We start from the raw sequence: 26347 nt of genomic DNA, 5'->3' as shown, positions 1-26347 counted from the left end.
ATGGGTGCTTGTTTAGTCGTAGCCTCTGATACTGTCAAATGCCACTTGCAAACACAGATGTTTGGAGCCCTGCTGTTCATAATTAGGACTGAAAAGTAACGTGATGCATTATTGATTGGTTGAGTTTACAGAGAGGCTTTTGTTTCCCAGCCCTCTTAAAGAAGGGTGACTTAAATGTTTTGGGATTTGGTTTTGGTTTGGTTTGGTTTTTAAATTCATTTTACAGAGTGATGCTTTTGTGGTTTTAATTTCCAACTAATTGTTAATTAGACTAAACTTCAATGGACATTTATTTTGCCATTTTGCCTATTTATTTTGTGATTTTTTTGCTTATTTTGCTTATTTGTTCACGTGTGTGCATGTGTGTGTGAGTTGCTGCTTTTCTGTTGGTATTGTGATCATTTCACAACCTACCCCTGGTGCCTTATGGGCCATCTCTCCATCACAGACTGCTACTCAAGAAAGACCAGCTGTTCTGTCCTCCCATTGCTTTTAATTTTTGGACACCCCAGAGTCTAATAATGATACTTTATATGTCAGCTTTCATGACTTAACTTGCTAATCATTTTAGTGAAAGCTGAAGGAGCCTGTAAGAGTCAGAAGTATGAGTTGCTGGAGGGATGTGAGAGCGGGAGCGAGGCATGAATAGCATAGAGGGGAACGCAGGAGCACTGCAAGGGTATTGCCCCCAAGACAATGGTGGATAATATGGAAAAGTCATCAGCAAATGTAGCTGGCCCTGAGGGGCCTCTTGAGTTCACCATGGCCTAGGTATGAAAGAGAGTTGTTGAATGGTTCCAGTAAGGAAGAAGTGAATATGTAAATATTTAAATATTGCAATAAATATATAAATACTGAAGAAGACTGGTAAACATGAAAAAAATCCTGAGGAATTGCTTGCAAAAATCTCTTTATGTCCAGGTAAAGGCTGCTAACAAAGGAACTCCTTTGGCACATTTTTCTGCCTTCATTTATGAGTATGTGTGAATCTCTCTAAGGTTTGTATGAATTAAATGATTGAGTGATCACTGCTCAGGCATGTATTTTGAAAGTGTCATGGACTAGATCCTTTCGACTGATGCTTCCCACTGCTCTTGATTCTGATGTCTGTGTCCATGCTATGTCTGAATACTAACCCTTTTCTTTTGTCACATGTGTCTTCTTGCAGGCATATATGCTGAAGTCATTTGAAACGAATGGTCTGCCCAAGGCAGTGCCTTTAAGTTTGCCTTATCAAGACTTCAGAAAAGATATGTCGGACTACTGGGAAAAGCCTAAGGTATCCCAGCGGATAAAGAAAGTTGATTTCTCAAATGTTGTTTTGACTGCCCCTTGCAAACCTCTGGAACCTTATCTGGAAATAAATGGAAAAGAGGAGGAGGAGGAAGGAGACAATGAGGAAGAAGACGAGGATGAGGAAGAGGAGGAAGGGGATGAGATTGATATGCACAATGGTTCCAGCAGTGGCCTGAGTCAAAAAAGCACAGAGCGCAGCCAGGAGTGTACACCCTCCACACTCCTGGCTGATGACCAGAAGGGATCCAAAGGTCGCGCTTCCACTGCTGATGGGGACCTGGAGCTGGAGGAAGACTCAAGAACACTAGTGCTATTTTCGCCAGGTGATCTGAAAGAGTCTCCAGTGACCACAGACTTGGCTCCAGAAGTTGATCTGGGCACTCTTGCTGTACTGACTCCTCAGAGTGAGCGGCTACAGCCTATGGGTAGCCAACTGGATGTATCCGAGCCAGGGACCCTCTCTTCAGTCCTTAAATCTGAACCAAAGCCCCCCGTGACAGTGGCTACAGCTTCCTCCCCCTTTACCAAAGTTGAGCGCACATTTGTTCATATTGCTGAAAAGACCCACTTAAATGTCATGTCTTCCAGTGGCGAGCTGATGAGGCATGAGGAGAACTGCCCTCCGGGCCAGTTTGAGGAGGTCATTATTGAAGAAGAGCTGGAGGACAACCTGGTGCAGATAGAGAATGAAAGCATACACTCAGGACTGGAAGGGGCACAGACAGAGAGCTCTGCGCTTTCAGCTAATCACACTGAAACCACCTCAGAAACAGCAGGGGAGCAGCTGGCCCTTCCCAATGGTGAAGCAAAGCCTCTCAAAGACAAGCCAGAGCTCTCTGACAAAGTGTCACTCTCGCTGGATTTGGATGAGCCTGGTAAGGTGGTGACAAGGGACCCTGACCTTGAGAAGTCAGCACTGGTGACAGAACACCAGAAACAAGCAGAGATCCTCTTCAACACACAGCATAAAGGCCCCAGGAGGCCTCTTGGTTCCAGGTGTAGAAGTCGAATACCCATTTTGTTCTCTGAGGAGGACACTGGCTCAGACCTTTCAACATCACTTTCTGCCAAAGAGAGGCTTTATAAGAGAGCAAAGCAACCTGACTTGGCTCGCCTCGTGATGGAGAAGAGGCAAAACCGCCTTCTTCGGCTGGCCTCAGGGGCCTCCTCCTCAGCGTCCTCCAGCGATGAGAGGCAGCGGGCTTCAGAAACCCTCTCAGCCACTGGTTCTGAGGAGGACACACATGACTCTGATGACTCAGTCCCAAGGAAGGCTGGGAAAGAGAAGGCTGCCCCCCTGGGGAAAGAAGAAAGACCCATAAGCACAAAGAGCAGAATTCCTCGGCCCATCACACCAGTGAAAACAACACTAGAGGCGGCAAAGTCTGAGAGCTCCATGGCTGTTGCAATGGCCATGCTATGTAGCTCCCCACAGGATGCGGCTCTTGCCTACAGGTAAGACCAAAATGCTGAGCAATGCAAAATGTTGGACTTGTTAAGGAGGTGCAGCCAGGACTTTGCTCACCTCCTATTGCTTTACCTTTCACTTGGCTTGAATGAGTGGTCCATCCCTGTTTCCTACAGTAATTTCAGCTCACTGATGTGTGAAATTGCCACCTCTCTGCCTTCTTTGGCTCAGTCTGGCCAAAGGGCCAAACCCCTCTTCTCTTGCCCTGGCTTTGAGGCCTTCTTCCATTCCACAAGCTCATTCATTTGGTCTGATCTTGCTAATAGCAGAGCCCTCCCATGTTGAGCTCTCAGTTTTGCAGCATACTTGGCACAGTTGTGACTGACCTGGCTATTGTGATTAGAGCTCCAAGGGCTGCAAGGTTGCCAGTTGTGATTGCCTCAGAAGATGGCCAGCATGCAAAGAGGTGGAGAGAGGGAGATGTATGTGCATGGGCTCTGTCAGTGACCCAGAACAGCGCGGACCACCTCCACATGGTCTGAGTTCCTACATATCCCTGTGTCTTGGGATTTTTTTGTAGGTACCTTTTCTTCCTGAACTTGGGTCTGGAGGTCCAGCCCAGGAGCAGAGATGCTGATGTGCCTCTGCCACAGGTCCAGCAAATTCTGCTCTTTCAGAGGTGTGGGGTGAAAGGAGGGCATCTCTGTGGGTTGGTTTATCTACCAGTAGTTACTGTCAGAGGCCAGTTGGTGCAATCTAGCTCACCCCCACATTCCCAGATTGTACCTCCTACCTTGAAAGAAGTTGCTACATCCATGCTGCATGTCAAGAAGAGTCACAGATATGTGCTATTGGCCAAACCATGCCTGTGCATTGTCTCAGAGAGCACTGGATCAGGGCCAACACTAGTTAACAGCACGAGTGTTCAAATCAGTGCCCTGTCTTGTTCACAGCAAAACTGCTGTCATCCTGGTGCTGGAGACTTCTTATAATTGCTCAGCAACATTCATGCCAAACTTGCCAGGAGCCCTAAGCCCCTTGCAGAAATTCCCTTTCATCCTCCCTTTTCTCTTCCTCTGCAGGCTTCAGGCACAGAGACCAGTTGGAATTGTCCCAAACGAGCGGCGAACAACACAGACACAAAGTTGGCTTCCTCCTTCGCTGAGCTCCACTTCTCTTCCTCCACAAAGCAGCTCATGGAGGTCCAGCTGTGGATCTCCCCTCAGAGCCCTGTCCTTCCTTCAAGAAACCTCAGTGCTTCTCCCAGAAGCCTGCTGCCACCTTGGAGGGAAAACACTTCTCCCTGCCAAAAGCGAGTTTCTCCTTCCCCCCTAGGCGTGCAGCTCAGGCCCTGCGGCTGACAGGGGATTCCCTGACCTCTCCTGGTGTGGCCAAAAAGCAACAAAGAGCAAAAACCCAGACTCAGAGTCCAGCAACCAAAGGAAAGCAAGTGTCCCTGGAGAGTAAGGCAACTGCCAGATAATGGTCTTCTTCTGCCAGCCCTGGGTAACTTCAGCATATAGTATACAGCTGAGATGCTGCAGCACAGCCTTCCGTGCTGGACCCACGAGTGTATAGCAGTAGCTGTAGTTCAATGCTTCACACACTCTCACCCCACACAGTTGTGATCAGCTCCCGAGGGTCTGAGAGCATCTGAGCCACAGAACCTTCTTCAAGGGAGACATCCAGCCTGCATCTCACACTTGCTAATGCACAGCACCAAGCAGCAACCCAGGCAGCCTGCCTAGTGCCTAAGTCCCCTCCGTCCACAGACATTCCCCTCTCTCTAGCAATACCAGTCACCAACACCAACCCTGGCTTTGAAAAGAGGAGCAGAGATGATGAGAGGAAGGTTTGCTGGACAGGAAGGCTCCTGTTCTGCAGGGAGATCCCTCCTCTCTTGTGTCTGGGAAAATACTAGCCTTGGCCTCCACCATCTACCTGAGTGCTGGCTCACTTCCTGTCACCTGTGTTAGCAAAGGATTGTCACCAGCTTAGCCAGGAAGGATGAATGCATCCTTGTGTGCTGAGATAAGAGCAGGGGCAGGCTGGAGCAGGGGGTCTTCTTTCCAGGGATGCCTCTGCAGGTGAGAATAGGAGACACGCAGGTCTTGCTACCTGCTCCAGTGTGTCCCACAGAGGAGGCCATCTGGCATTTCTGCTCAGCGACACGGCTGCTCTTTCAGTAGATTCCTCTGTGGTGAACAGTTAGATAGAAGTAGGGCGGTATGGGCAGCTTGCTGGGAAATCAAGAGTGCTTGCTAATTGATGTAGAAGGGAGCACACTGCAGCTGCTTCTGTCTCCGATACCAAACTGTGATCTGTGGAGACCATACCTTCCAACATGCGTGGTTCCTCTCGACCTGAGTGTGGTTGGTGCCATAGGACTATAGGTCACCAAACACAGCTCCATGCTGAAGATGCAAATAGTCACCGGATGCCTTTGGCTTAGGTGCCCCTTGCACCTAAATTCCTTGTGCTATTATTGTCATGATCTTGGTGTTTGTGAATTTTGGCACTGTGGTTTCAGCCACAGCTCCCCTACAGGGAAGGGTGGGAAATTATCCTGTAGCACAGTCAAAAGCTGCTGCTTGCTGAGGAGGTTTGCTAGCATGCCATGGGAACCTTGTGCATTTCTGTCTAAGAGTACAGTGGGTTGAGTTGTGGAGGTCACGTTTATGTGTTTCCCAGTGCTCAGCTCTTCCACACAACAATTGGAATGTAAAAGCAAGGGCTGTATTCTTCAAGTAATATTATCAGAGCAGAAGCTTAGTGTTCCACTAGAAATAAATTAACCAAGGTTTTAGCCCCCAGACTAATTAGGAATGTTTGAAAATGAAAGCCAAGGTGACTAATACCTGTCTGAGCTTGGTGAGACCTTGTAGCCACAAAATTTTCTCAATGTCTTGCAGGGGTAAACACTCCAGACCCAAATACTTTGGATTCCGCACCACTGACTTGCCTAAAAGAGGTTTTACATGAGGCAGAACAAAAATATGACTGTTCTGTACACCCATCCCCACAGCTGCATATTTACTCTTTGCAGACAACAAAGCTTGATGGGGTGTCTGGACAATAATAACCTTGATTCATTTGAACATATATACAAACAGTCACACTGATGGTCATTGAATCTGAGGAATCCTGAAGCTGTTTACATCTACAGGAACTGTTCTGGAAAGGAGCATGAGAGCTGTGATGGGGTGGCTGCGAGAACAGGGTACTCTGTGGACATCTGAACAGATTCCAGAAAGCCAGTGAATTATTTCCAGCACAGAAAACATCATCTGTTCCTAGTGTTGTTTGACAGGGCTGGGCTAATGGTGCAGCTGGCTCCACAGAGATCTGGGCCTGGCATGAGTTGTCTCTCCTTGTGGTTGTGCTACCAGCCTCATTGATCCAGCACAGTCCTGCATCCCTGCTGTCCCTGGCACAGAGGGGAGCAGGAGAGTGTGTCAAAAGCAGCGTGCTCTCTCAGTTATTTCTGATGAGAAAGAGCTGTGATGGAAGTGAAAGCTGACTGACTGCAGCAATGATTCCTCCCCAGACAGCCTGTGCAGGAGGTACCAGGTGCTGTTACTACTGAAAGGCTTCTAAGGGTAATTCTTGCAGGGCCTGACTGTCCCCCTGTGTCCCACAGGCTTGGGTGTCCAGACCTGCTCTCCTTCCCAGTAGCAAGCGACGCTGTGATCCTGGTTGGGTGTCACATTGCCTCTTTCATTCCTTCACCGACGTTATTTTTACAGGAGTTTCAGTGCTGGGCTCTTCCAGTCAAGTGGACTTCAAGAATTTGGTAACAAGAGGTGTCCCACACAGCTGCATTTTTCTGGCAGACGTGGTCAGAGGGATGCTTGCAAGCCCCCTGTTAACAGCCCTGTTAGTGTGCTGCAGCAAGTGGTGCCTGGATCTTTATTTCAGGTGTCAGCAGAGGGACACAGAAAAGCCCCTGCCATGTGGATGCTGCTCTGGATCTCCTCCCTGGCTCTGATTTTCAAGGTTCTGCCCTTCAGTTGCTCAGTGGTGAGTGTGAATCCATGGTACGCCTGACATCAGGGTGCACAGCACACCCTGCTTGCAGAAGTTCCCATTCCTCTTGCGTGTCTCTCTGGAGGGATTTTCTGGCAGGCATGTGGACCAGCAGTGATGCTCTCTGTTAACATAACTGTTTAAACTGGCCTGCAAAAGGGTCAACAACTCCTCCAGGTCCTCTCTTCTTCTTACCCCACCTTGCAGGGAGGCTAGGAGGACACCTGCCCTAGTTGGAGAAAACATGGGAGATCATTTTTAGGGACAGCAGGGGACAAGGCCTGTGATGTTAGGGTTAAGTGGTTGAGGTATGCCAGACAATTTAGTATGGCATCACAGGACTTGGTGGGCTGTCACATCACAGAAATGCAGGAGATGCAAAATCCTGCTGTTCCCTGCCCATGAAACATAGTGTGCAAGCTCCGTCAAGCCTTGAGGAAACACAAGGCTGCTCAAACATTGGTGTTGGTGTCTAGCTGCATCCTTGCTTCACTGCAAAGAAGAGAAGATCAAAGAGAAGACTGAGCTGACCAAAGCAGAGGAAATGGCTAGGAAGAATAAAGGAAACTGGGGTAAGAGGAGGAGAAGCAGACTTCTCAGCACTTTTCCATGTTTGCAGGAATTTCTGTGAAGAGCCTGACGCTACATGTGTTCCCCATGAGTGTGTTTGCTGCAGAATCTGTCATGGCCAATTGCAGATGCTTGTGCTCACGTGCGTTTTGAGGTGACCCCTGAGACAGGCTGCCACCGTGCCTGCGTCTGCGCATACATGTACATGGGTGGTAGGAACAGAGAGGAGGAGCACTGTAGGGTCGTGTGTTGGGAGCAGAAGTGTCTTTGGGACTGCCAGGTATCATGAGATACTGCAAATGCTCTGTTGAGATGAGAGTTTTTGTGTTTCAGTAGCAAACATTTCTGAGTCAGTTGTCTTTGGAATATGTGAGAGGCAGGAGACTTTGCTAGCCTTTTCTAAGTAAAGAGTATCATATATGTTATTATAACAATATAAATAGTGCTCATTATATACATACGCCCTAGCAGCACTAGGCTAGTTTCACAAAGTACCTGGGAGTTTGCAACCACCTTTGATTCTGTCTGTTTGACAGCTACTCAGTTGCATGCAAAGGAGTGAGCTGGGCTCCTGTACAGGCCCTTTTCCCTTTCTACTGGTCCTGGGTGGGTGCCCATGGCCTCACTGTGTGCTGGCTCTCATGGTCTCCTGCAGAACCCTGAATGGTGGTATTGCCCTTCTTCAGCCCGTCGCTGTGCTCCAAGGGGCTGGGACCATGCTGATTGTAACAGCAGAGCCAGTTGGCCTGAAGGCAGGTTGGCAGCATCTCCATGTGCATTGGGGTTGGTATCTTTGTGAGGCCAGAGAATAGCCCTGGTTGCAACACTGTGGTGAACCGTGACCCCAAGCATAGCCAGGATCCCATGAAATAACAGTGGTTTGTACACCATGACTCTCCTCTCCCCTGGTCCCTAATTTTACCTCCTCAAGCAGATCTTGTCTTCAAAGTCACTGTGTACTCCCTGCAGGTCAGTCCCTTTCTGACTGGGGGCTTGAAGCCCTCCTGGTTTTCTACAAAGCTTGAGGCAGACTTGTCCACCAACTCATGCAGCAGACCCTCTATCATGCAGACTGGTGCTCTAGGTTATAAGGAAGAACATTATCCCTTTTATTTTTGGAGCTGCAAATGTCTGGTAAGCAGGTTTGAAGTATGTATTGATGATGCCTTCTGTGCTAAAAGGAGGAAGGGAGCTGCCACAACAAATCCAGAGGTGGGTTCCTGTTAGGTACCAAGCTGAGAACTCGTCTTAGCTGTTAAACTAGAGGAGGCTGCAGGGGTGAGGTCTGACACGGGGTCGCTGCAAGGACGCAGGGGCTGATGTTCACTCAGCGCTTGGCTAAATGACTGTAGGGCTGCAAGGCAGAGGCTCTTGGACTGTCGCCTGCAGATGGTGTGAGGAGCTCTGCAGAACCGCGGGGCTTTAGGCAAGGAGCCCTGTGTGTGTGAAAACCAATGTCAGCAACACTGCTGTGCTCTGGGACCTGGGCTGCTGCTCCTCTGGACAGGAATTGGAGCTGGAAACACATGATTTGTGTATATTGCCTTTTAACATGATAACATGTGACTCTACACTCAGAAACATTGTATCTGGTGCACCCATGCCATTTTCTTTTGCCTCTGGCACAGTCTGACAAAGTCTTTTGGCCTGGAAACACGACTTCACTCCTTGGTACTGCCTGCTTGGAAATGTGACTGGCTCCCAAGGCTAAATCTCTCTACCTGTCTTCTTTTGCATTCTTTATGAAAGCAGCTGCAGAATGTTTACATACTGCAAACAGAATGTACAACTGCGACCAAGGAACCATAATCCGGTTCAAATGCATGGCAAATTTCTTGGCCATAAAATCTGGCATGTATCACTGAGGCCCTGTCTGTGTACAGATCCACCTGCCATTTGTCATAACTTCAGATCACATTTTAAAAAATACAATAAATGATGCGGCCATTTCTTCTTCCTATCAGACACAGTTGTCATTAATTTTGTTTTTAAAAGGGGATTCTTGATCATGCCATTAAAAACCTGTCTACCTTTTCATTGGTGTCTTCTCCCATTTGTTGGTGTTGCCATGCGAAACAGAAATACCACCTGAATTGCTGCCAAGGGACATTGGCTAGGATTGTCTCTACGTTTCTACATCATGACAACTCAGTTGGCTGCAACCAACTGTAAAACACAATCTGGCAAGGAAGAGGAGCCTTCCCTTTTTTCAAGAGGAGCATCAATGATGTGGCTCCTGCCTTTTGCATGTAAATAGGTATGCAAAAGCTTAGAGCTCTCTGAAGCCTAGATGTCACAGCCAAGTAACATTTGTGCATCTGTTTGCGGGAGCAACACCTGGTTGGTCCATGAGGATTTTCACTGAACTGCAGAGCTGTCCAGGGCCAGTGTTTTACATGACTGGACTCTTCTGCTTTATATGGTCTTCCGAATTTGAGCACTACTGGGAGCATTACAATATTTTACTGGCCCTATCTGTAGTCTTTGCTGAGACCAGCCAGCTGGGGCTGCAGGTGGACCTGTACATTAATATGCTGTAAGTGGAACAGAAGCAAACCAGTAACTTGGCATGGTTTGACTTTTAATCCCGTTTGGCAGTCTGACATATAAGCTGAGGACAGCTCTTGTTGTCCCAAAAACAGGGTTCTTAGCCAGTGTGCACGCAAATAAGCCAGATTTAGCACACAGAGACAAGATAGTGTTTACTATAGAGTTGTGCAAGTCTGGATGCTGAAATCAAGCCAGCACACCAGAAAGGAAAATAAAAGCCATTATATACAAAACCTTTTCGCTACATTCACACCCTCAGGGCAAGTCCTAAGAGCCAGTTGGTTACATATTTGCATATTGGTTACATAATCATTTTACCACTATGCATACTTGTTGAGGAAGGGTCCCAGGCTGGGCCTGGGTCTAGGGGTGTGTATTTTACTACTATAATGAGCATAGAATGAGCAAAGTTCAGCTAAAGAACACTTTAGCTAAGAGTTTTGAGATACATGCGAAGACTCAACTAATTGTGCTGGCGCCAGACAATCTGCACTGCAAGGACAGTATTCTTTGTAGTTCATGATTAGGCATTTTGCAAGTTACTCTACATTTGTTAGAGGAGCAGACTGACCAAAACTGAGAGGATTTACCTGTCTTTAGGGTAGCAATTGCTGGCAGGATTCATTTTTAGTAATAATGACTACACTCCTACAACAGTAATTTCACCATGTGCACCTTGCCTGGTGGCTATTGTGTGCAGACCACATCCAGGTATGTGTAGTATAGTTTCTTACCAAGTTTGGGAAGGACTGGTGGAAGGGGGAACAGGGTAGCCGTGAAAGCTCATTTTCATCAATTGGTAAGTTCATATGCTTTCATCACCTTCACTTAGGTACCTTTACTGAGCACAGGAGATTCTGCAGGCAGGACTAGACACAGCCTACAAGGAGACAGCTGTCGTTTGTAGCCTGATGTATGCAGTACAGGGCTCAAACACATTACTTGTCGAAACATTCATAAACTCGCAGCCACCTTGCAGGCACACAGCAGACGTCTTCTGGTAAGTTGCCGTCAGCTTCTGTGGCTTCCTGAAATAGGCTCATTCTCCTGTTGCTCAGTTGTCACCTCAATTTCTCTTCTGCTTTTTTTTGAGGGTCTTGTCTATGAGTTCTTGTGCTGCACAGTGGCATTATCTCAACGATTTTACCTTTGCTTTTTTTTTTTTTTCTTGTTCCTTTTTACTTTACGTTTTTAGATTTCCTCTCTGGCATTGCTTTAGCTTAAAGGCTCTCTCACAACAGTCTTTCCCACAACCTAAATATATTGTTGCTAAACTTGAACCAGGGTTTGGCATCAAAGATGGTCTTAGTTCCCAGAAGTCTGAATGTTTGGTTGAGGGTTGTGAGTTCAGCTAGCAAAAATAGGAGCTAAGATCCCAGTAAACACAAAAGTATTTATGCATCCTGTCCCCATGGAATGGGACATTAACCTAGCTTGATGCTACTAACATATTTGAGTTTCCTTGAAGCCACCTCGTCTCTGATTCAGATTACCTTATGTGTAACTATGCCTGTATTTCTATGCCTGTGACCCTGTTAATGTGATCAACACAAGCATATTTCACATGAAACTCCATGTAGTGGATTTGCTTGCCTTTTCTAAGTAAAGAATAAAAAATATCATATATATTATGATAAAAATATTACATATACATTACATATTATTATTATAACAATATAAGTAGTGCTCATTATATATAGTGGCTAAAGGCTGAAAACGATCCTGCGACCTTCAAAGAAGTGTCCTGATGCTGTGTGACTTCTGATGTGTGCAGGACTGATGGCTGTATACGATGGCTGTGGATGTAGGAATAGGGTACCTGTACAAAGCCCAAGAGAGCCTGAAAGGTATTGACAGAACCCGACTAAGCCCAACAGTGCCTGACAAAGCTTGACAGGGCCCAGCAGAGCCAGACAAATCCTGATAGAGCCCGGCAGATGTCCACAAAGCCATACAGAGCTAGACAAATCCGACAGAGTGTGACAGGGCCTGACAGAGTACTACAGAGCCCAACAAAGCTGGACAGAGTTCCACATTGCCAAACAGAGCCTGACAAAACATGACAGGTCCTAACAGAACCGTACAGAGTTGGACAGAGCCTGAGAGAGTCTGACAGAGACAGACAAAGCTTGACTGAGCCAGCTGGAACCTGACTAAGCCTGAAAGAGGCCAGCAAACCCAACAGAGATCGAAAAAGCCTTACAATTCTTGACAAATCTGACAAAGCCCTACAGAGCCCGACACAGACAGACAGATCCACACATGACTCATAAAAGCCCAATAGTACTTGACAGGACCCAACAAGGACTGACAGGGCCAGACAAATCACAAAAAAACCCGACAGTGCTCAACAGGGCCTGACAGATCCTGACAAATCTTAACAAAGACCTACAAATCCCAAAAGAGCTTGACAGAGCCTGAAAGGGCTTGAATGAGATGGCTCTTTATGGCTTTGTGAAGATCTGTCAGTCTCTGTTGGGCTCTGTCAGGATTTGTCTGGCTCTGTCGGCACCTGTCAAGCTTTGTCAGGCACTGTTGGACTTAGTCAGGCCTTGTCAATACCTGTCAAGCTGTATCAGGCTTTGTTGGCCTCTTTTGATCTGTGTTGAACTCAGTCAGGCTTTGTTGGGCTCTGTCAGGCTTTCTCGGGGTCTTATCGGGCTCTGCCAGGCCATGTCAGGATTTGTCGGATTTTGTTGGGCTCTATTGAATATTATGCAGCTCTGTCAGGCCCCACTGAGTGCTGTTGGGCTCCTTGAAGCTTTGTTGGGCCCTGTCAGGCTCTGTCAGGTTCTGTTGGGATCTGTAAGGCTCTGTAAAGCTGTGTCAGGCCCTGTCGTGCTCTGTAATGCTTTGTTGAGCTCTGTCGTGCTTTGTCAGGCTTTGCCAGACTCCGTCGTTTGCTGTCAAGCGCTGTCAGGATTTGTCGGGCCCTGTCAAGTTCTGTCGGGTTCTTTCAGGCTCTGTTTGGTCTCTGTTGGGCCCTTTGAGACTGTGTTGAGCTCTGCCAGGCTTTCTCAGGTTCCGTTGGGCTCTCTAAATCTTGGGTGAGGTCTATTGGTCTTTCTCAGGCTTAGTTGGGCTCTGTCATGCCGTGGCAGGTTCTCTCAGTTTCTGGTAGGCTCTGTTAGCCCCTGTCATGCTCTTTCAGACCCTATCAGGCTCTTTCAGGCCCTGTCAATTCCTGTCAGGTTCTGTTGGACTCTTTCAATCTCTGTCTGGCCCTTTTGGGCTCTGTTAGGCTCCATGGAGATCTGTAAGTCTCTGCCAACCTGTGTCAGGCCCTGTCAGGCTCTGTAATGCTTTGGTGAGCTCTTTTAGTGTCTGTTGCACTTTCTCAGTGTCTGTCAGGCACTGTTGGGATTTGTCGGGGCCTGTCGAGTTTTCTCAGGCTCTGTCAAGCCCTCTTGGGCTCTGTTGGGCTCTGGCAGGCTTTGTCAGGCTTTGTCTAGTTTTGTCACGCTCCATAAGTGCTGCAAGGACTGGACGCTCTTGCAATGCACACAATTATTGCATATTCATTTTAATTTGGGGCAATTTTTAACATACAAAGCATCTACAGTAAGAAAGAATTACATAAAGCAGGTGAGGTGCAGAAATGACCTTACAACCCTAGCAGCTGCAGCTGGCCCACAAACAGAGAGCAGCTCCCACTCAGGTACTTTTCCCACTGCGGAAACTCTGGCCACGTATGAGACGTCTCTCTACGGTTTACTGGCTCTCCGCCAAATGCAATTAAATGCAATTTTATTACAACATACCTTAACTGCTGTCGTGGCCAGGGGTCTTTTGTCTGCTCCCACAGTGAACAACAGAGGTGGAGATCTTTCAAAAAAAAACTTTGGGGCACGCCTAAGACGACCTCCTGAGTTTTCCAAGCAGCCAAGCAAAATGCCCTCCTGGCTGACTCACCAAAATGAGGCGTGGAAATGACCTTACAACCTCAAGGGTTGTAAGGAAGGTACGTATTTTACAACGTCGTACACACACAGGGAATAGCTTCACTCAAAATGCGTGTGTGTTTTACAGTAGTTGTGAGCTTGGTTGAATACAGTAAAGTGTTACATATTCATGAAAGTTTTTAGGAACGCCTATACATATTCATAACCTATCCCCAAGAAGGCGATTCATATTACAATGAGTTCCGGGAGACCATATCCATAGTCTACACCTCTGTCTCCCCCTGGTTGGAGCTGCCCAATGATCGTGAACCCAGGATCACTTTCTCTGTACACATTCACCTTTGGTCCAGTGTGATGACTTGGTTAGGTCTCAGACTGCTGAGTTGGTTAAAACTGGCGTATCTCCTGTCCTGTGTCCAAGTTTCTATCTTCTTCACCCAAGGATGCACCAAGGAGGCACCCAAGGAATACTACCTTTACAAGGCGTCAGTGAAGTCCTGTTTCTTGTACAATAAGTTACACAAAACTAAGCAAGGCTAGGGAATAGTGATGTAGGTTAAAGGCTTAACTGTCTAAGTGTCTTTAAGTGTTAGTAAGTTAATTGTTAGTTAATTAATGGTGAATTCCCTGTATCACGGGGTTAGACAGATTTAGTTATTTCACGGTCTTTGCTGCCATCTAGCGTCAATTGTAGAACATGCAGTCTGTTTCGGCAGAGATTCTGAGTCTTTTCACCTGTCTGATGATCTACCTCTCTCCACGTTGGCAGTTCTGCTCTGAAGTGCAACTGGTACACACATGGAGTAAATGATTAGTTCCTTACATAAAATACATCTATTAATTTCTAGTCAAACATAAGCTAAGAACCCTGCTTCTATACAACTTAATCTTCTGTGTCCAGCTTGTCACATGGGAGGATCTAAAATTTGAAAAATATCCCTTCATTAGGCAGGTGGTTAGAAAGCGTTTTTCTTGTCATTGGTTAATGATGGGTTAGTCCTTTGTACCTCATCAACAGTCTACATTGCTTTAGCAGCTTCCATTCATATCACTTCTGTGTCCACATGCAAGCAGGGGAGAGGTCAGCTCCATATATGCAGAAATTCCTCCCTAAAAACTCACAGTTGCGCACATGCTACAGCTCTTGTATAAAAAACATTCCAAAAAAACCGCACGAGCCTATACACCCCATGGAAGGTCTCACAAGCGTGTACAAACACAAGACCATGTCCAAAAGTTTGCACCCCTACCATGGTATATAAACGTACAATCAGATGTATATCTGTGCAGACTGACACATTTCTATGCAGATGTTTGATACACGAATGACTACACATGCAGGCATATCACACAGGCTCTGCTGGTCTTTCGCTAAATGACCTCTTTGTAAGCGCTGCTCTGGTAGATCTACCTCTCAGATTTTTTCTGGTATAACTGTGAAAAGTCAGCGCAGGGAAACCGTCTACATCAAACACACTTCAAATCTGCCTTGTTTTGCTTTTGTTGCCTCTACCTAGATGATTCCCATTTTCTCTGTTCACTTGAGGAGTCATGATTGTTCTGTTGCACACAGACACAACCAACACACACAAAGTGTCAAAAGACACACTCAGTTGGGCTCAACACCAGTGCAGATGCACATAGGCAAAGAAATTAACACCCATGGGTGTGGAGAGAAAGACATGTACTCACATACATGAGGGGACAAGGATAGATTTGGCAGGTGCTTCCGCACACCAGCTTTCAGGGACACTGTCTCGACCCGCACTGGGTCAAGTCTGCAGGTATCCTAGATGTTAATAGTAGTGCCACCACCTGTAACTGTGCAAAACTACCCGACAGTGACAAGAAAGACACTGGCTCTCACACAAGCACACAAGTGTTTGCCCTCAGCTGTATATCGGGACAAGCTTGTGAAGGGATGCTCTGATGCTCTTGCTCGTTAAGACACGTTTTGTTTCATTTCTCTTGTAGACTGATTGCTAAGCATATTTCCTTGGGTGACAGTGAAGTGTTTGCCATGGGAGAGAAGTACCATGGCACAGCATTTAGTTCTGCCTGCGAGCGGTGGAGGAACAAGCTGGGCCAACTCTATGTGAGTGATAACGCACTGTTCAACTTTATTGCCGTTAACAACACATACTTATAGGGGTTACAGTAATTATGCATACTTGTCACCTGCTGATTGGCTTAAGTCCAAAGGATACATTTGCCTTGACCCTCCTACCTGCGGCTAGCTGGCCGCCTGAGTTTCGCGCCTTTTCAACTCCCCTCTCCCTGGAGTTGTTTACGAGACTTGGCAAGGTCACAGTGTCCTTGCTGTTCCCTCATGATCAGCAGTCTCTGCTGAGGCCTATTGAGGCATTGAGGCCTGGTTATGCTAAGCTCCTAAAACATGCCAAACCAATAACTTATCAGAACACAACTCTTATTAGAACAAACATTAGAACACAACTCTTATTAGAACAAACTCTGATCGTGCAACTGCTCCATGGATTCATGTCCTTCATCTTTAAGCCACTCCCTAGCATCTGCTGATGTCTGTCTCTGATTCTGTACTAGCAGAGCTCCCTTGCATCTGTCCACAGGAGAAATGCAGGACTGTGCAACTAGACATACATGGAACCTTTCCAACAAATAGCTCAGCAGTACACCCACTCAAGCTTAAACATTAAAGTAACCTACAACAAGGCACACGTATGCGGACAGACAAGCATTTATAAGCACAGATGCTTCCACACACAGGGTCGTCCAAGAACGTGCTCATATCTCAGGTACCCTCCAAAAGTGAATTCTCATGCAGCTATTTAAACTTGTGTGCACTATCCCAACCATCAACAGACGTGTTTACCCTCAAGCATGAAAGTGCATTTCATGTATGTCCTCCTGTAAATAGATGCAAGAGGGTGTGCTTGTGGAAGTGTGCATGTGTGTGGCCACAGGTTTTCTTAATATGTCAGTGTGTGAAAATGTGCATGCTTTTCTCTAGCTGTGTATGCATTCATGGTGTGGTGGGTGCACATACCTGGATGCTTGTGGAAAGGTTTCTGCATGTTTTTGGGTGAGGAATCCTATGTGTGCACGTGGACAAAGAGAAGGGACAGCAACTAGGTTCCAACACTGAAGAAGGTAGACGGCAAATTTTCCTACTCTATCTTTGTCTTTTGGTGTACCTAGTCATACAAAAAAAAAAAAAAAAACCAAAAAAAAAAAGCTAAGCCAGCAATCGAAAAGAGAAATACAAGAAAACATGCTGGACAGAGAATAAAGAGCAGAGCATCTGTTGACAACTTTGTTTCTGACGTATGGTTGAAGGCAAACATTGGTGCTTGAGTGAGATTAAACGCTTCCATCTAAATTTGTGATGGCGCACACTGGTGCAAGTGCTTGTACAGACATTCAGCCCTTGTGTGCCGGGCTTTCAGAAGTGTGCCTGTAGACACGTCTAAATATATGCCACTCTCTAAACATGGACACTGGATTGTTTACCAAAACATATGCAGACGTGTTTCAACAGGGAGTTTTGCATGCGCACAGGTTGTCGCTCTTCTGAATCGACAAAGTAATCTCGTGTGCACACACAGCAAAAAGCGGACCACTTTGCCTTTTTGTGAACATTGAAATTCATACGCTGACCTCTGTATACTCACAGACACATGAACTTGCATACGTGCAGTCACATAAGCACTAGCTTTTTAAGACAGCCTCTTCTGGGGATATTTTTCAAATTTTAGATTCTCCTGCATGACGAGCTAGAGACAGAAGATTAAGTTGTATAGAAACAGATTGCTTATATTATGTTTTAGTAGAAATTAATAAATGTATTGTAAGTAAGAAACTAATAATTTCTTAATGTGTGTACTAGTTGCGCTTCCGAGGAGAGCTGCCAACATGGAGAGGTCAATCATCAGACAAATGAAAAGACCCCCCCCAAAGCTACACTTGAAACAGACTGCATGTACTCTAAAAAATGCTAGATGGCAGCAAAGACCGTGAAATAACTAAATCAACCTTACCCTAGATTTATGCAATTCTTTCTTAATGTAGATGCTTTGTATGTTAAAAAATGCCCCAAATTAAAATGAATATGCGATAATTGTGTGAATACAAGCATCACAAGAGGATCCAGTCCTTGCAGCACTTATGGAGCATGACAAAGCCAGACAGAGCCTGACAAAGCCTGCCAGAGCCAGACAGAGCCCAAGAGGGTTTGATAGAGCCCGAGAAAATTCGACAGGCCCTGACAAATGCCGACAGTGCATGACAGTGAACAAAAGAGTCCACCAGGGCCATACAGAGGATGACAAAGTGCCACAAAGCCAGAAATTCAGTACAGCATAATGGAGCCCAGTGGGGCCAAACAAAGATTGAAAGAGCCCAACAATGCCAAATGGAGCCTGACAGATCTCATAAATACCTAACAGGGCCCAACAAAACCTGACAGAGCCCTACAAATCCTGACATGGCCTAACAGAGCCCGATAGATCCAAGAAAGCCCGACAGAGCCCGACAACTCCTGAATAAGGGCAAGAATACCCGACAGATCTTGACAAAGACTGACAGAGTCCGACCCGGATCAAAAGAGCCCAACAAAGCCTCAGAGAGCTTGACAAGGCCCGACTAAGTCCAACAGTGCCTGACAAAGCTTGACAGGGGCCAACAGAGCCAGACAAATCCTTACAGTGCCCAACAGAGATAGACACATCCCTGCAATGCCTTAAAGAGGCAGACAAAACCTGACAGAGTGTGACAGGGTCTGACAGAGCACTACAGAGCCCAACAAAGCCAGACGGAGACCCACATTGTTAAAAATGGCCTGACAGAGCATGATAGGCTCCAAACAGATACCAACAAAGCCTGACTGAGCCAGATGGAGCCCGACAAACCCAGACAGAATCCGGCAGAGCCTGACAAGGCCTGACGGAGCATGACAGGGCTTTACAGAGCGTGAGAAAGCCTGGTAGGGCAGAAAGTGCCCAAAGGAGCTTGACAGAACCTGACAGAGCCTGAGAGAGACCGATAGATCTTGACAAAGCCACACAGAGCTCGACAAATCTCAACAAAGCCTGATAGAGCCCTACACGCATTGAAAGACCCCAACAAAGCCTAAAAGAGCCCGCCAAGTCCTGACAGAGCCAGACAGATCTTGACAGAGCATGAGAAATCCTGACTGAGTGCAACAGACATCCACAAAGATTGACAGAACCCAACAGGGCTTGACAGAGCACGACAGGGACAGAATGAGCCTGACAAAGCCTGACAGAGCCTGAAGAAGTCCGACAGTGCTCAACAGAGCTCGACAGAACCCAGAAGAGCCTGACAAGGCCTGACAGAGCATGACAGGGCCCAACAAAGCCTTACAGAGCCCAACAGAGCCTGACAGGGCCTGAGAAAGCCCAACAGAGCTTGACAGAGCCTAACAGAGCTTGATAGAGCCTGACAGAGCCCAACAAAGCCCTATAGAACCCAACAGAGACTGACATGGCCTGAAAGAGCATGACAAGGCTTTAGAGAGCCTGAAGAAGTCAGGTAGGGTAGAAAGAGCCCGAAGTAACTTGACAGAGCCCAACAGAGTCTGAGAGAGACCGACAGATGTTGACAGATCCTGACAGAACCTGACAGGGCCTGACAGAGCACGACAGGGCCCAACAATGCCCACAAGAGCCTGACAGAGCCAAATAAATCCTGACAACACCTGATAGCAAAAAATAGAGTTTGGCAGGACCTAACAGAGGCTGAAAAAGTGTGACACACTCTAAAAGAGCTCAACAAAGCATTACAGAGCCTAAAAAGGCCAGACACAACTTGGCAGAGTCTTACAGATCTCCACAGAGCTTGACAGAGCCTGACAGGGCCATACCGAGATTGAAAGAGCCCAACAGAACTTGACAGGAATTGACTGCACCCAACTAAGCCCGACAATGCCTGACCAAGCTCGGCAAGGCCCAACAGAGCCAGCTAAAGTGTGACAGAGACCGAAAGAGCATGATAGGACCTGAAAGAGCCTGACAGAGCACCTGACAGAGCACTACAGGGCCTAACAAATCCTACCAGAAACGGAGAGAGTCCACCATGGTCTGACAGATCCCTCCAGGACATGACAGAGCCTGAGAGAGCCAGACATTTCTCGACAAAGCTTGACAGAGCCCAACAGAAACTGACAAAACCTGACAGAGCCTGACACAGTCTCACAAGGCCCAAAAAAGCCTGACAGAGCCCAACAGGGCCTGACAGAGCCCGACAGTACCTGACAGAGAACAATAGAATCCAGCAGAGCCTGACAGAGGCCGACAAAGTGTGACAGAGCTCAACAAAATGTTACAGAGCACAACAGAGCCTGAAGCATCTTGACAGAGTCTAACAGACCCCAATAGAAGCTGACAGAGCCCGACAGGGCCCAACAAAGATTAAAAGAGCCCAACAGCACCCAATGGAGACAGAGAGAACTCCACAATATGAAACAGAGCCCAGCAAAACCCGACAGTGTCCTACAAATCCTGATATGGCCTAACAGAGCCCAATAGACCCCAAGAATGCCCAACAGAGCCCGACAATGCCTGAATAAGGGCAAGAAAGCCCAAAAAGCTTGACAAAGTTTGACAGAGACTGACAGGGATCAAAAGAGACTGACAAAGCCCAAAAGAGCCCGACAGGACCTGACAGAGCCAGCCAGGTCCTGTCAGAGCCGGAGAAATCCCCTGAAGTATTGTCATCCATTTTTGTTGTGGCACTGTGTTGTTTTTCGGCTTTGAATCAGGGGTTGTTGGTGTTGTTTATTTTTGCTTCTGTCTTGTTTCCTAGGTTTTGGCACATCTGAGGAAAAGAGCTCACACTTTTACCTCCTTGCTGAAGTCAGTCTTTTCACACTAATCAGCTTTGGGGGGTCACAGTGTTCAGTGCTTCTCTGGGTCAGACTGGTACTGATTTGAGTGTGGAGTGGAGCCAGATTGGTTTGATGTGGAGTTCAAACTGATGTGTTTTCATGCTGGGCTGTACATCTTGCCATCTCAGATGGGGGCGAGAGGGAAGTTTTATTCCCTCCTGTGCCCCTCCCCCAAGCAATGTTACTGCTAGAGAGCTGTAATACTGCATGAAGGAGTCTGAGGGTGAAATTTAAAGGCATCACCAGTGGATCCATAGTTCTAATTAAACTGGAAAATTAAACCAAAAATTTGTTAATAGACTTATTCTGTGGTAATTAGTTGTAAGTGACTTCTTAGTAAATTCACCATGCAAGTTTTTGAGGTCATGAGAGAGAACGAAAGAAAGGCTTTTTTTTGAGACCAATGGAATGCCAAATTTGGAACAAAGTTTAAATACATGAATTCTTACAGTTGTTAGAAACTCCTATACTTCTCTTCGGTTAAGATTTGTTAAGTAAACTGTAAGCTCAAATAACGTTTTCTGAGAATTCTGTTTAGTTGCATAGCCTACAAGAAGCTGCTTGGATGGTGCAGATCTGCTTGCTGCAAGTGAGAAATCTCCAAGGAAATTTCAAATGCTGTATTTCTACTAGTATTAACAGCCAATGTTTCGATAAAGCAAATACTACACTGATAGATCTGAAACAGGACTTCGATTTGGTAAGGGAAAACAATATCCAATAAATATGACAGCCAAAATGGAGTTGGAAACTTTGAGGAATAAATTTGTGACAACCTTACAGGCTGGCTGCATTCGATTGGACTTGCAGATTTGTCTATTTATAGCTACAACATAGAAACAACCTGTGGCTGTTGTGGGATAGTATGATGAGATTGCTAGCAGACTGATATACTGCTTGTTACTCTGATCAAGTAAAGCAGGGAATGAATTTAAGCTTCAATAGGCCATGATTCTTTTGTCATATATGTACCATTTGTGAAATTTAATTCTGATTTTTTTATTTTATTTGTAATCTATGTCTTTGTAAATTGCACTAGCTGGTTTTCTTAACAGCACAGGTTTTGGCATGCATAAATGTAAAATGTAAATTGCTGCAGAACCTGAAAGTCTTTAACATCAGGCCATAGGCCATACTTGTATTTGGTCTGATCCTACATACTTGCAAAGTTTTTGTTGATAGTTCTGGGAAGTCTCATAAAGCTGTAGTTGTTTGGTGTGAAGATAACAATTGGCATCATTCTGTAAAAATTATTGAAGGTTCAACCCAATTAGTAGAACTTGGCACAGCTTTACATTACTTAGAGCTTTTTAAGGAGGAACCTCTAAATTTGATTTGTGATTCTGAGTACGTAGTCAAGGTCCAATGCACGTATCTGCTTCTGAACTGTGTTTTTTGTTTTGATTTTGTTCTTTTTTAAAACAAAAAGCGGGGAGAAGTAGGGAAAACACCACAAAACCAATTGTCAAAAGCATTGTATGTGATGAAATACTTTGCAAGTGTGACCCAAAAACCATGCTAAATCAGAAAGGACCTACATTAGTTATGGCCTAATCACTAGTTAATGGTCAGTGGAAAAGGCCACATCAATTGATAACCTGGGGGAGAGGTTCTGCTTGTGGCTTTACAGATCAAGGGCCACAATGGTTGCTGGCATGAAATGTGAAACCTGTGACAATGATTGTTGCAGCTGCTGTGTTTTGGATGCCCTCACAGACAAAGACTAACATGTGGAGTACTTTAGCCAACATGACTGATCAGGACTCCATATGCCTAGCTATGGCATCTCCAGAAAACCCGTTCCACGCATGCTTGGTTGGCATCCCCCTTGATGACTACAACAGCATCACACAATTGTTTCAAAATAGTAGTCGGTGCAAAGGCATTGCAACAAACTGTAATAATACTAACATGGCACTTTGAATTAACTGTCTCCCGGAAATAGACATTGAACCACAGGAACTGGAATTGCTGGGATCTGTGCCCATGGATGCTTGTATCCAGCTGGTTTGTGAGAAGTGCCAGGACAATATACAAGAACATGAATGGATAAGACTGCAAAATGTTAATGCTACCGTTGGTGACTATAGAAATGAAACTCGATGGTGTAATGCCTCACAGAAGAATCCAAGGGATGTCATTGATAATGTGGGACAGCGACCCCAAAACCTCCTGTATGGTGTATTCTTTATCTGTGGAGATAGAGTCTTACCAGGAATTCCTTCTAATGCTGTTGGAGGACTGTGTATTTTGGGACTATTAACCCTCTTAACGCCCAATGTATCTATGATAATAGATCACAGAAGAGCAAGACAAGAAAAACACTTTTTGCATGTATATGAGTCAAAATATGATGCTAATGTAGATTTTTGGGGATCAAGATTGAGGGGTTTAGGATCTCTTGTATCTGGTGTTGGCACAGCTAAAAGCTTTAAATATTTTAGAAAATTAGGTTGCTGGCTAGTTAAGCAAACTAACAGAACTTAAAAGGCTTTAAGTGGACTTTTGTTAGACGTAGATTCTGTAAGACATGCCACATGGCAGAGTAGAGCTGCGATAGACTTTTTGTTATTAGCTCAAGGACATGGGTGTGAAGATTTTGATGGGATTTGTTAAATAAATTGCTTAGTGGTTGAGGGTTTTTAGGATGGTTGTTATCAGTAGTGAAAACAGGACTGATCATTTTGATGATTGTTGTGGTTGTGTTACTAATGTTGCCATGCATGATTTCTCTGCTGCAAAGGGCCCTGCAGCGGACAATGAGGGCAGCATTTTTAGCACAAAATTTAAAAAGGGGGAATTGTGGGAAACTGCAATGGGTCTGTGGAATCCTTGACAGAAAATATGAGAGTAGAGATCAGCCTTGAGATATTAAGATTTACCCTTGAGAAGGATGGGAGTAAAGGAGTATCCGGAGAGAGGAGAGATGTACCCGTGAGAGAGAAGGGGATAGAAGAATAACATGGATGATAGAAAAATTAACCAATGAGATGTTAGTGCTGTAACTTGTAACCAATAGTGAAAAGACACATGAACTGGCAGAATTGTATAAAAATGCACTTATAGCAATAAATGGCACTCTATTACTTTCATCTTGAAAGAACTTGGTCCATGTCGTTTGTCCGTCTCAACCGTGACAGTGGGGTGAGCTTGCATGTGAGGGGGGTCCCGCAGTGCAACTTGGGGGGTGGAGAGGGTTGGGGAGCCACCAGGAAAGCCATCGTAGCTGGTGGCATTGGGAGGAAACATGCCGCATGGGGCAGAGAGCCCAGGAGTGCAGAGGATCTCAGCTTTGATATGCTCAGACTGCTGGTGCCTGTGGCAGCTCACTCGTGGCCCTTTCTGCTGCAGCATTGCTCTCTGAGCACATCCTGGTTCTTGCAGGCTGATCCCAAGCAAGGGCCTCCCCTGGCATCATCTGGCAATGGAAGGGGACTTTGCCACTCATCAGCTGAGTTTTGGAAAGAAAGGCAAGGAGGTCCGATATGTCTGCAAAACTGAGGATGCTCCTGCTGCCCTTTGCCCAAAGGATGTCAGTGCCCATCACGCAGCAGCTGGAGAAAGCTGAGCCCTCAGGATGCTTTTGACAGTGCTGAGCACTTAAGGTGCTGCTGCCTCAGTTCTGTCTCAAGGGCTGGACAGATGGGTCCCCTCTCCTGGGCCAGAGCTTTGAGAAGCTGTGCTTACCTGTCCCGTGAATGTCACCATGCAGGTGTGGCACCCCAAGGAAGGACATCTGCTGGAAGAGTAAGGACACCTGCTGGGCAGTGGCTGCTGGATGTGGTTCTCTGGGGACATGGAGCCTCTGCTGCTGCCCACAGCTTGGAGGAGGGCAGGGCAGGGGCTGTCCCAGGCTGTCTCGGTGGCACATGGGCGCTCAGGAGCATCTGAGCCAGAGCCACTGAGCTGGAGCCCTGACTCCAGCTGCCAGCTCCCTGCTGTCCTGCTGCACCACTCAGCACTGCACTGCAGGCAGGGCAAGCAGGGCAGGGCAGGCTCTGGGAGTGCTGGCCTGGTGGTCTCCATTGACGGGCTCTTGCTCTGTTTTCCTTTGCAGCAGGAAGGAGGAGCAAGAGGAGGAGGCTGCCCTGGCCCTTTGCTCTGCGGCACAGCCCGACCACTGCCCGGGAAGGTGGGCTCCAGCTGCAGCAGGGTGCTCTTTGGCCAGCCCCTGGCAGCCGTCTGCAGGTAGGATGGCACACTGCCCCAGCCCATCCAGGTAACCAGCCTGGCCCCCTGTCCTGGATCTCCAGCCCTCCCTCTGGCTGCTCTGGAGATGTGGTGGGTGTCCCCCAGGAGCTCTGGGGAGGGGATTGGGCTTTTCACTCCCAGAACACATTTCTGGTCAGAGTCCCTTTTCTGGGCAAGAAGCTGCATGTGGGGCAGAGCTCTGGCCACCACCGTGGGACGGAACCTCCTCAGCCAAGCAACTGTCCTGCCATTCCTGCAGGATCTCCTGGCTGTCCTGTAGTGGGAAGAGCCAACAATGGAGGGAATATTCCACAGAGCTGCCAATGGGAGTTCTGGGAGCTGTGGGAGGCCCTGGACTGTGGAACAGGTGTCAACCTGGGGAGCCAGGCTGCGCTGCTTCTGGCTGTCATCTTGAGTGCTTCTGACTTGCAGCTGGAGGAGCTCCTGGCTGGCCTGGAGTGTTCAGTAGCTCACCTGGAGCCTTTGTCATTGCAGGACTTCCTCTGAAGCATCCCTGCTGGGCTCTTCCCAACTCACCTCTACAAGGACTGGAGGGCAGTGATGCAGAAAAGAAGCTAGGAGGAGAAGATTGAGGAGCTGAAAATGTAAGTGTGGGCAGCAGCCAGCCTGTCCAGCAGAAGCCTTGACTGCTGACAGAGAGCACCTGGAAAAGCTACACAACACAGCCAACCTACCTTAGGCAAACCTGGGGGATGACTGTGGGCAACATCTGCTTTATTAACCTTGTGTTCCTGTTCCCTCAGGATGGCCAAAAAGTTGCCTGCAGCTAATCTCCTGCTCCTGAAGTGGCTGCTGTCCCTCCTTCAGCACATGGGCCACAACAAGTTCACCAGCAGGATGAGCTACAGCAACCTGACCATCTGCATTGGACCATCTGCTGAGACCAGCCAATGAGGAGCTGCTCCCACTGGAAGCCGTGCTGGAGGTGGCTCCACTAGCAAAAATTAATGTTTTAGGCCTCCATTGCTTTGCCTCCACCATCCCTGAGACCATGCCAGATAACCTGGGATGAACAGAAGAAATAAAGAGCCTTTCAGAGGAAAGAAGGTAAAATAAGTCACCTTTGTTTAAATCTAGAACTGATTCCCATTGATCCTGGCTTTACCTGTCTAATAACACTGTGGGATGGAAAGGTTTGCAGGCATCTCCCAGGAAACTGAAAACCAAAGAAAAAGAAAGAGAAAAGAGGCTTGGGCAGAGGAGTGGGAATGCCAACAAGAATAGAAATGAAGGAAGAAAGAAATAGAGGCAAGAAGCCCAGGAAGCCCAGGTGTGTACCAGGTTCTGCTGCCCATATTTCCCTGCTTTCAACACTGCTCTAATCAGTCCAAAGGGATGCTGCTGTGCAGAGTTTGGAAATAACTTCACAGCAGCTCCCCAGGGGCTCCTGGTGGAGCCCTGCTGTGTGGCACAGGGGCACTGGGCATCTCTGCTCATGCACGGGTCTCTCAGGGCATCACCCATGGGGAGAAGGTGCCAGAATCAGCTTGTAGTCAACGC

General features: G+C 46.9%; 1 protein-coding gene across 1 annotated transcript; it reads left to right on the top strand.

Annotated features, from left to right (window-relative positions):
* Nucleotides 1-1174: 1174 nt before the first annotated feature.
* On the top strand, nt 1175-25741 carry LOC308038697 (tau-tubulin kinase 1-like; the record flags this gene model as incomplete). Its single annotated transcript, XM_080341472.1, has 3 exons — nt 1175-2751; nt 24693-24767; nt 25591-25741. 3 exons carry the CDS (start codon nt 1175-1177, stop codon nt 25739-25741), a joined length of 1803 nt encoding a protein of 600 aa, XP_080197598.1.
* Nucleotides 25742-26347: the final 606 nt, after the last annotated feature.

Source organism: Nesoenas mayeri, assembly GCF_963082525.1.
Source record: "Nesoenas mayeri genome assembly, chromosome: 3".
NCBI lineage: Eukaryota > Metazoa > Chordata > Aves > Columbiformes > Columbidae > Nesoenas > Nesoenas mayeri.
This window is presented reverse-complemented; position numbering and strand designations above follow the sequence as displayed.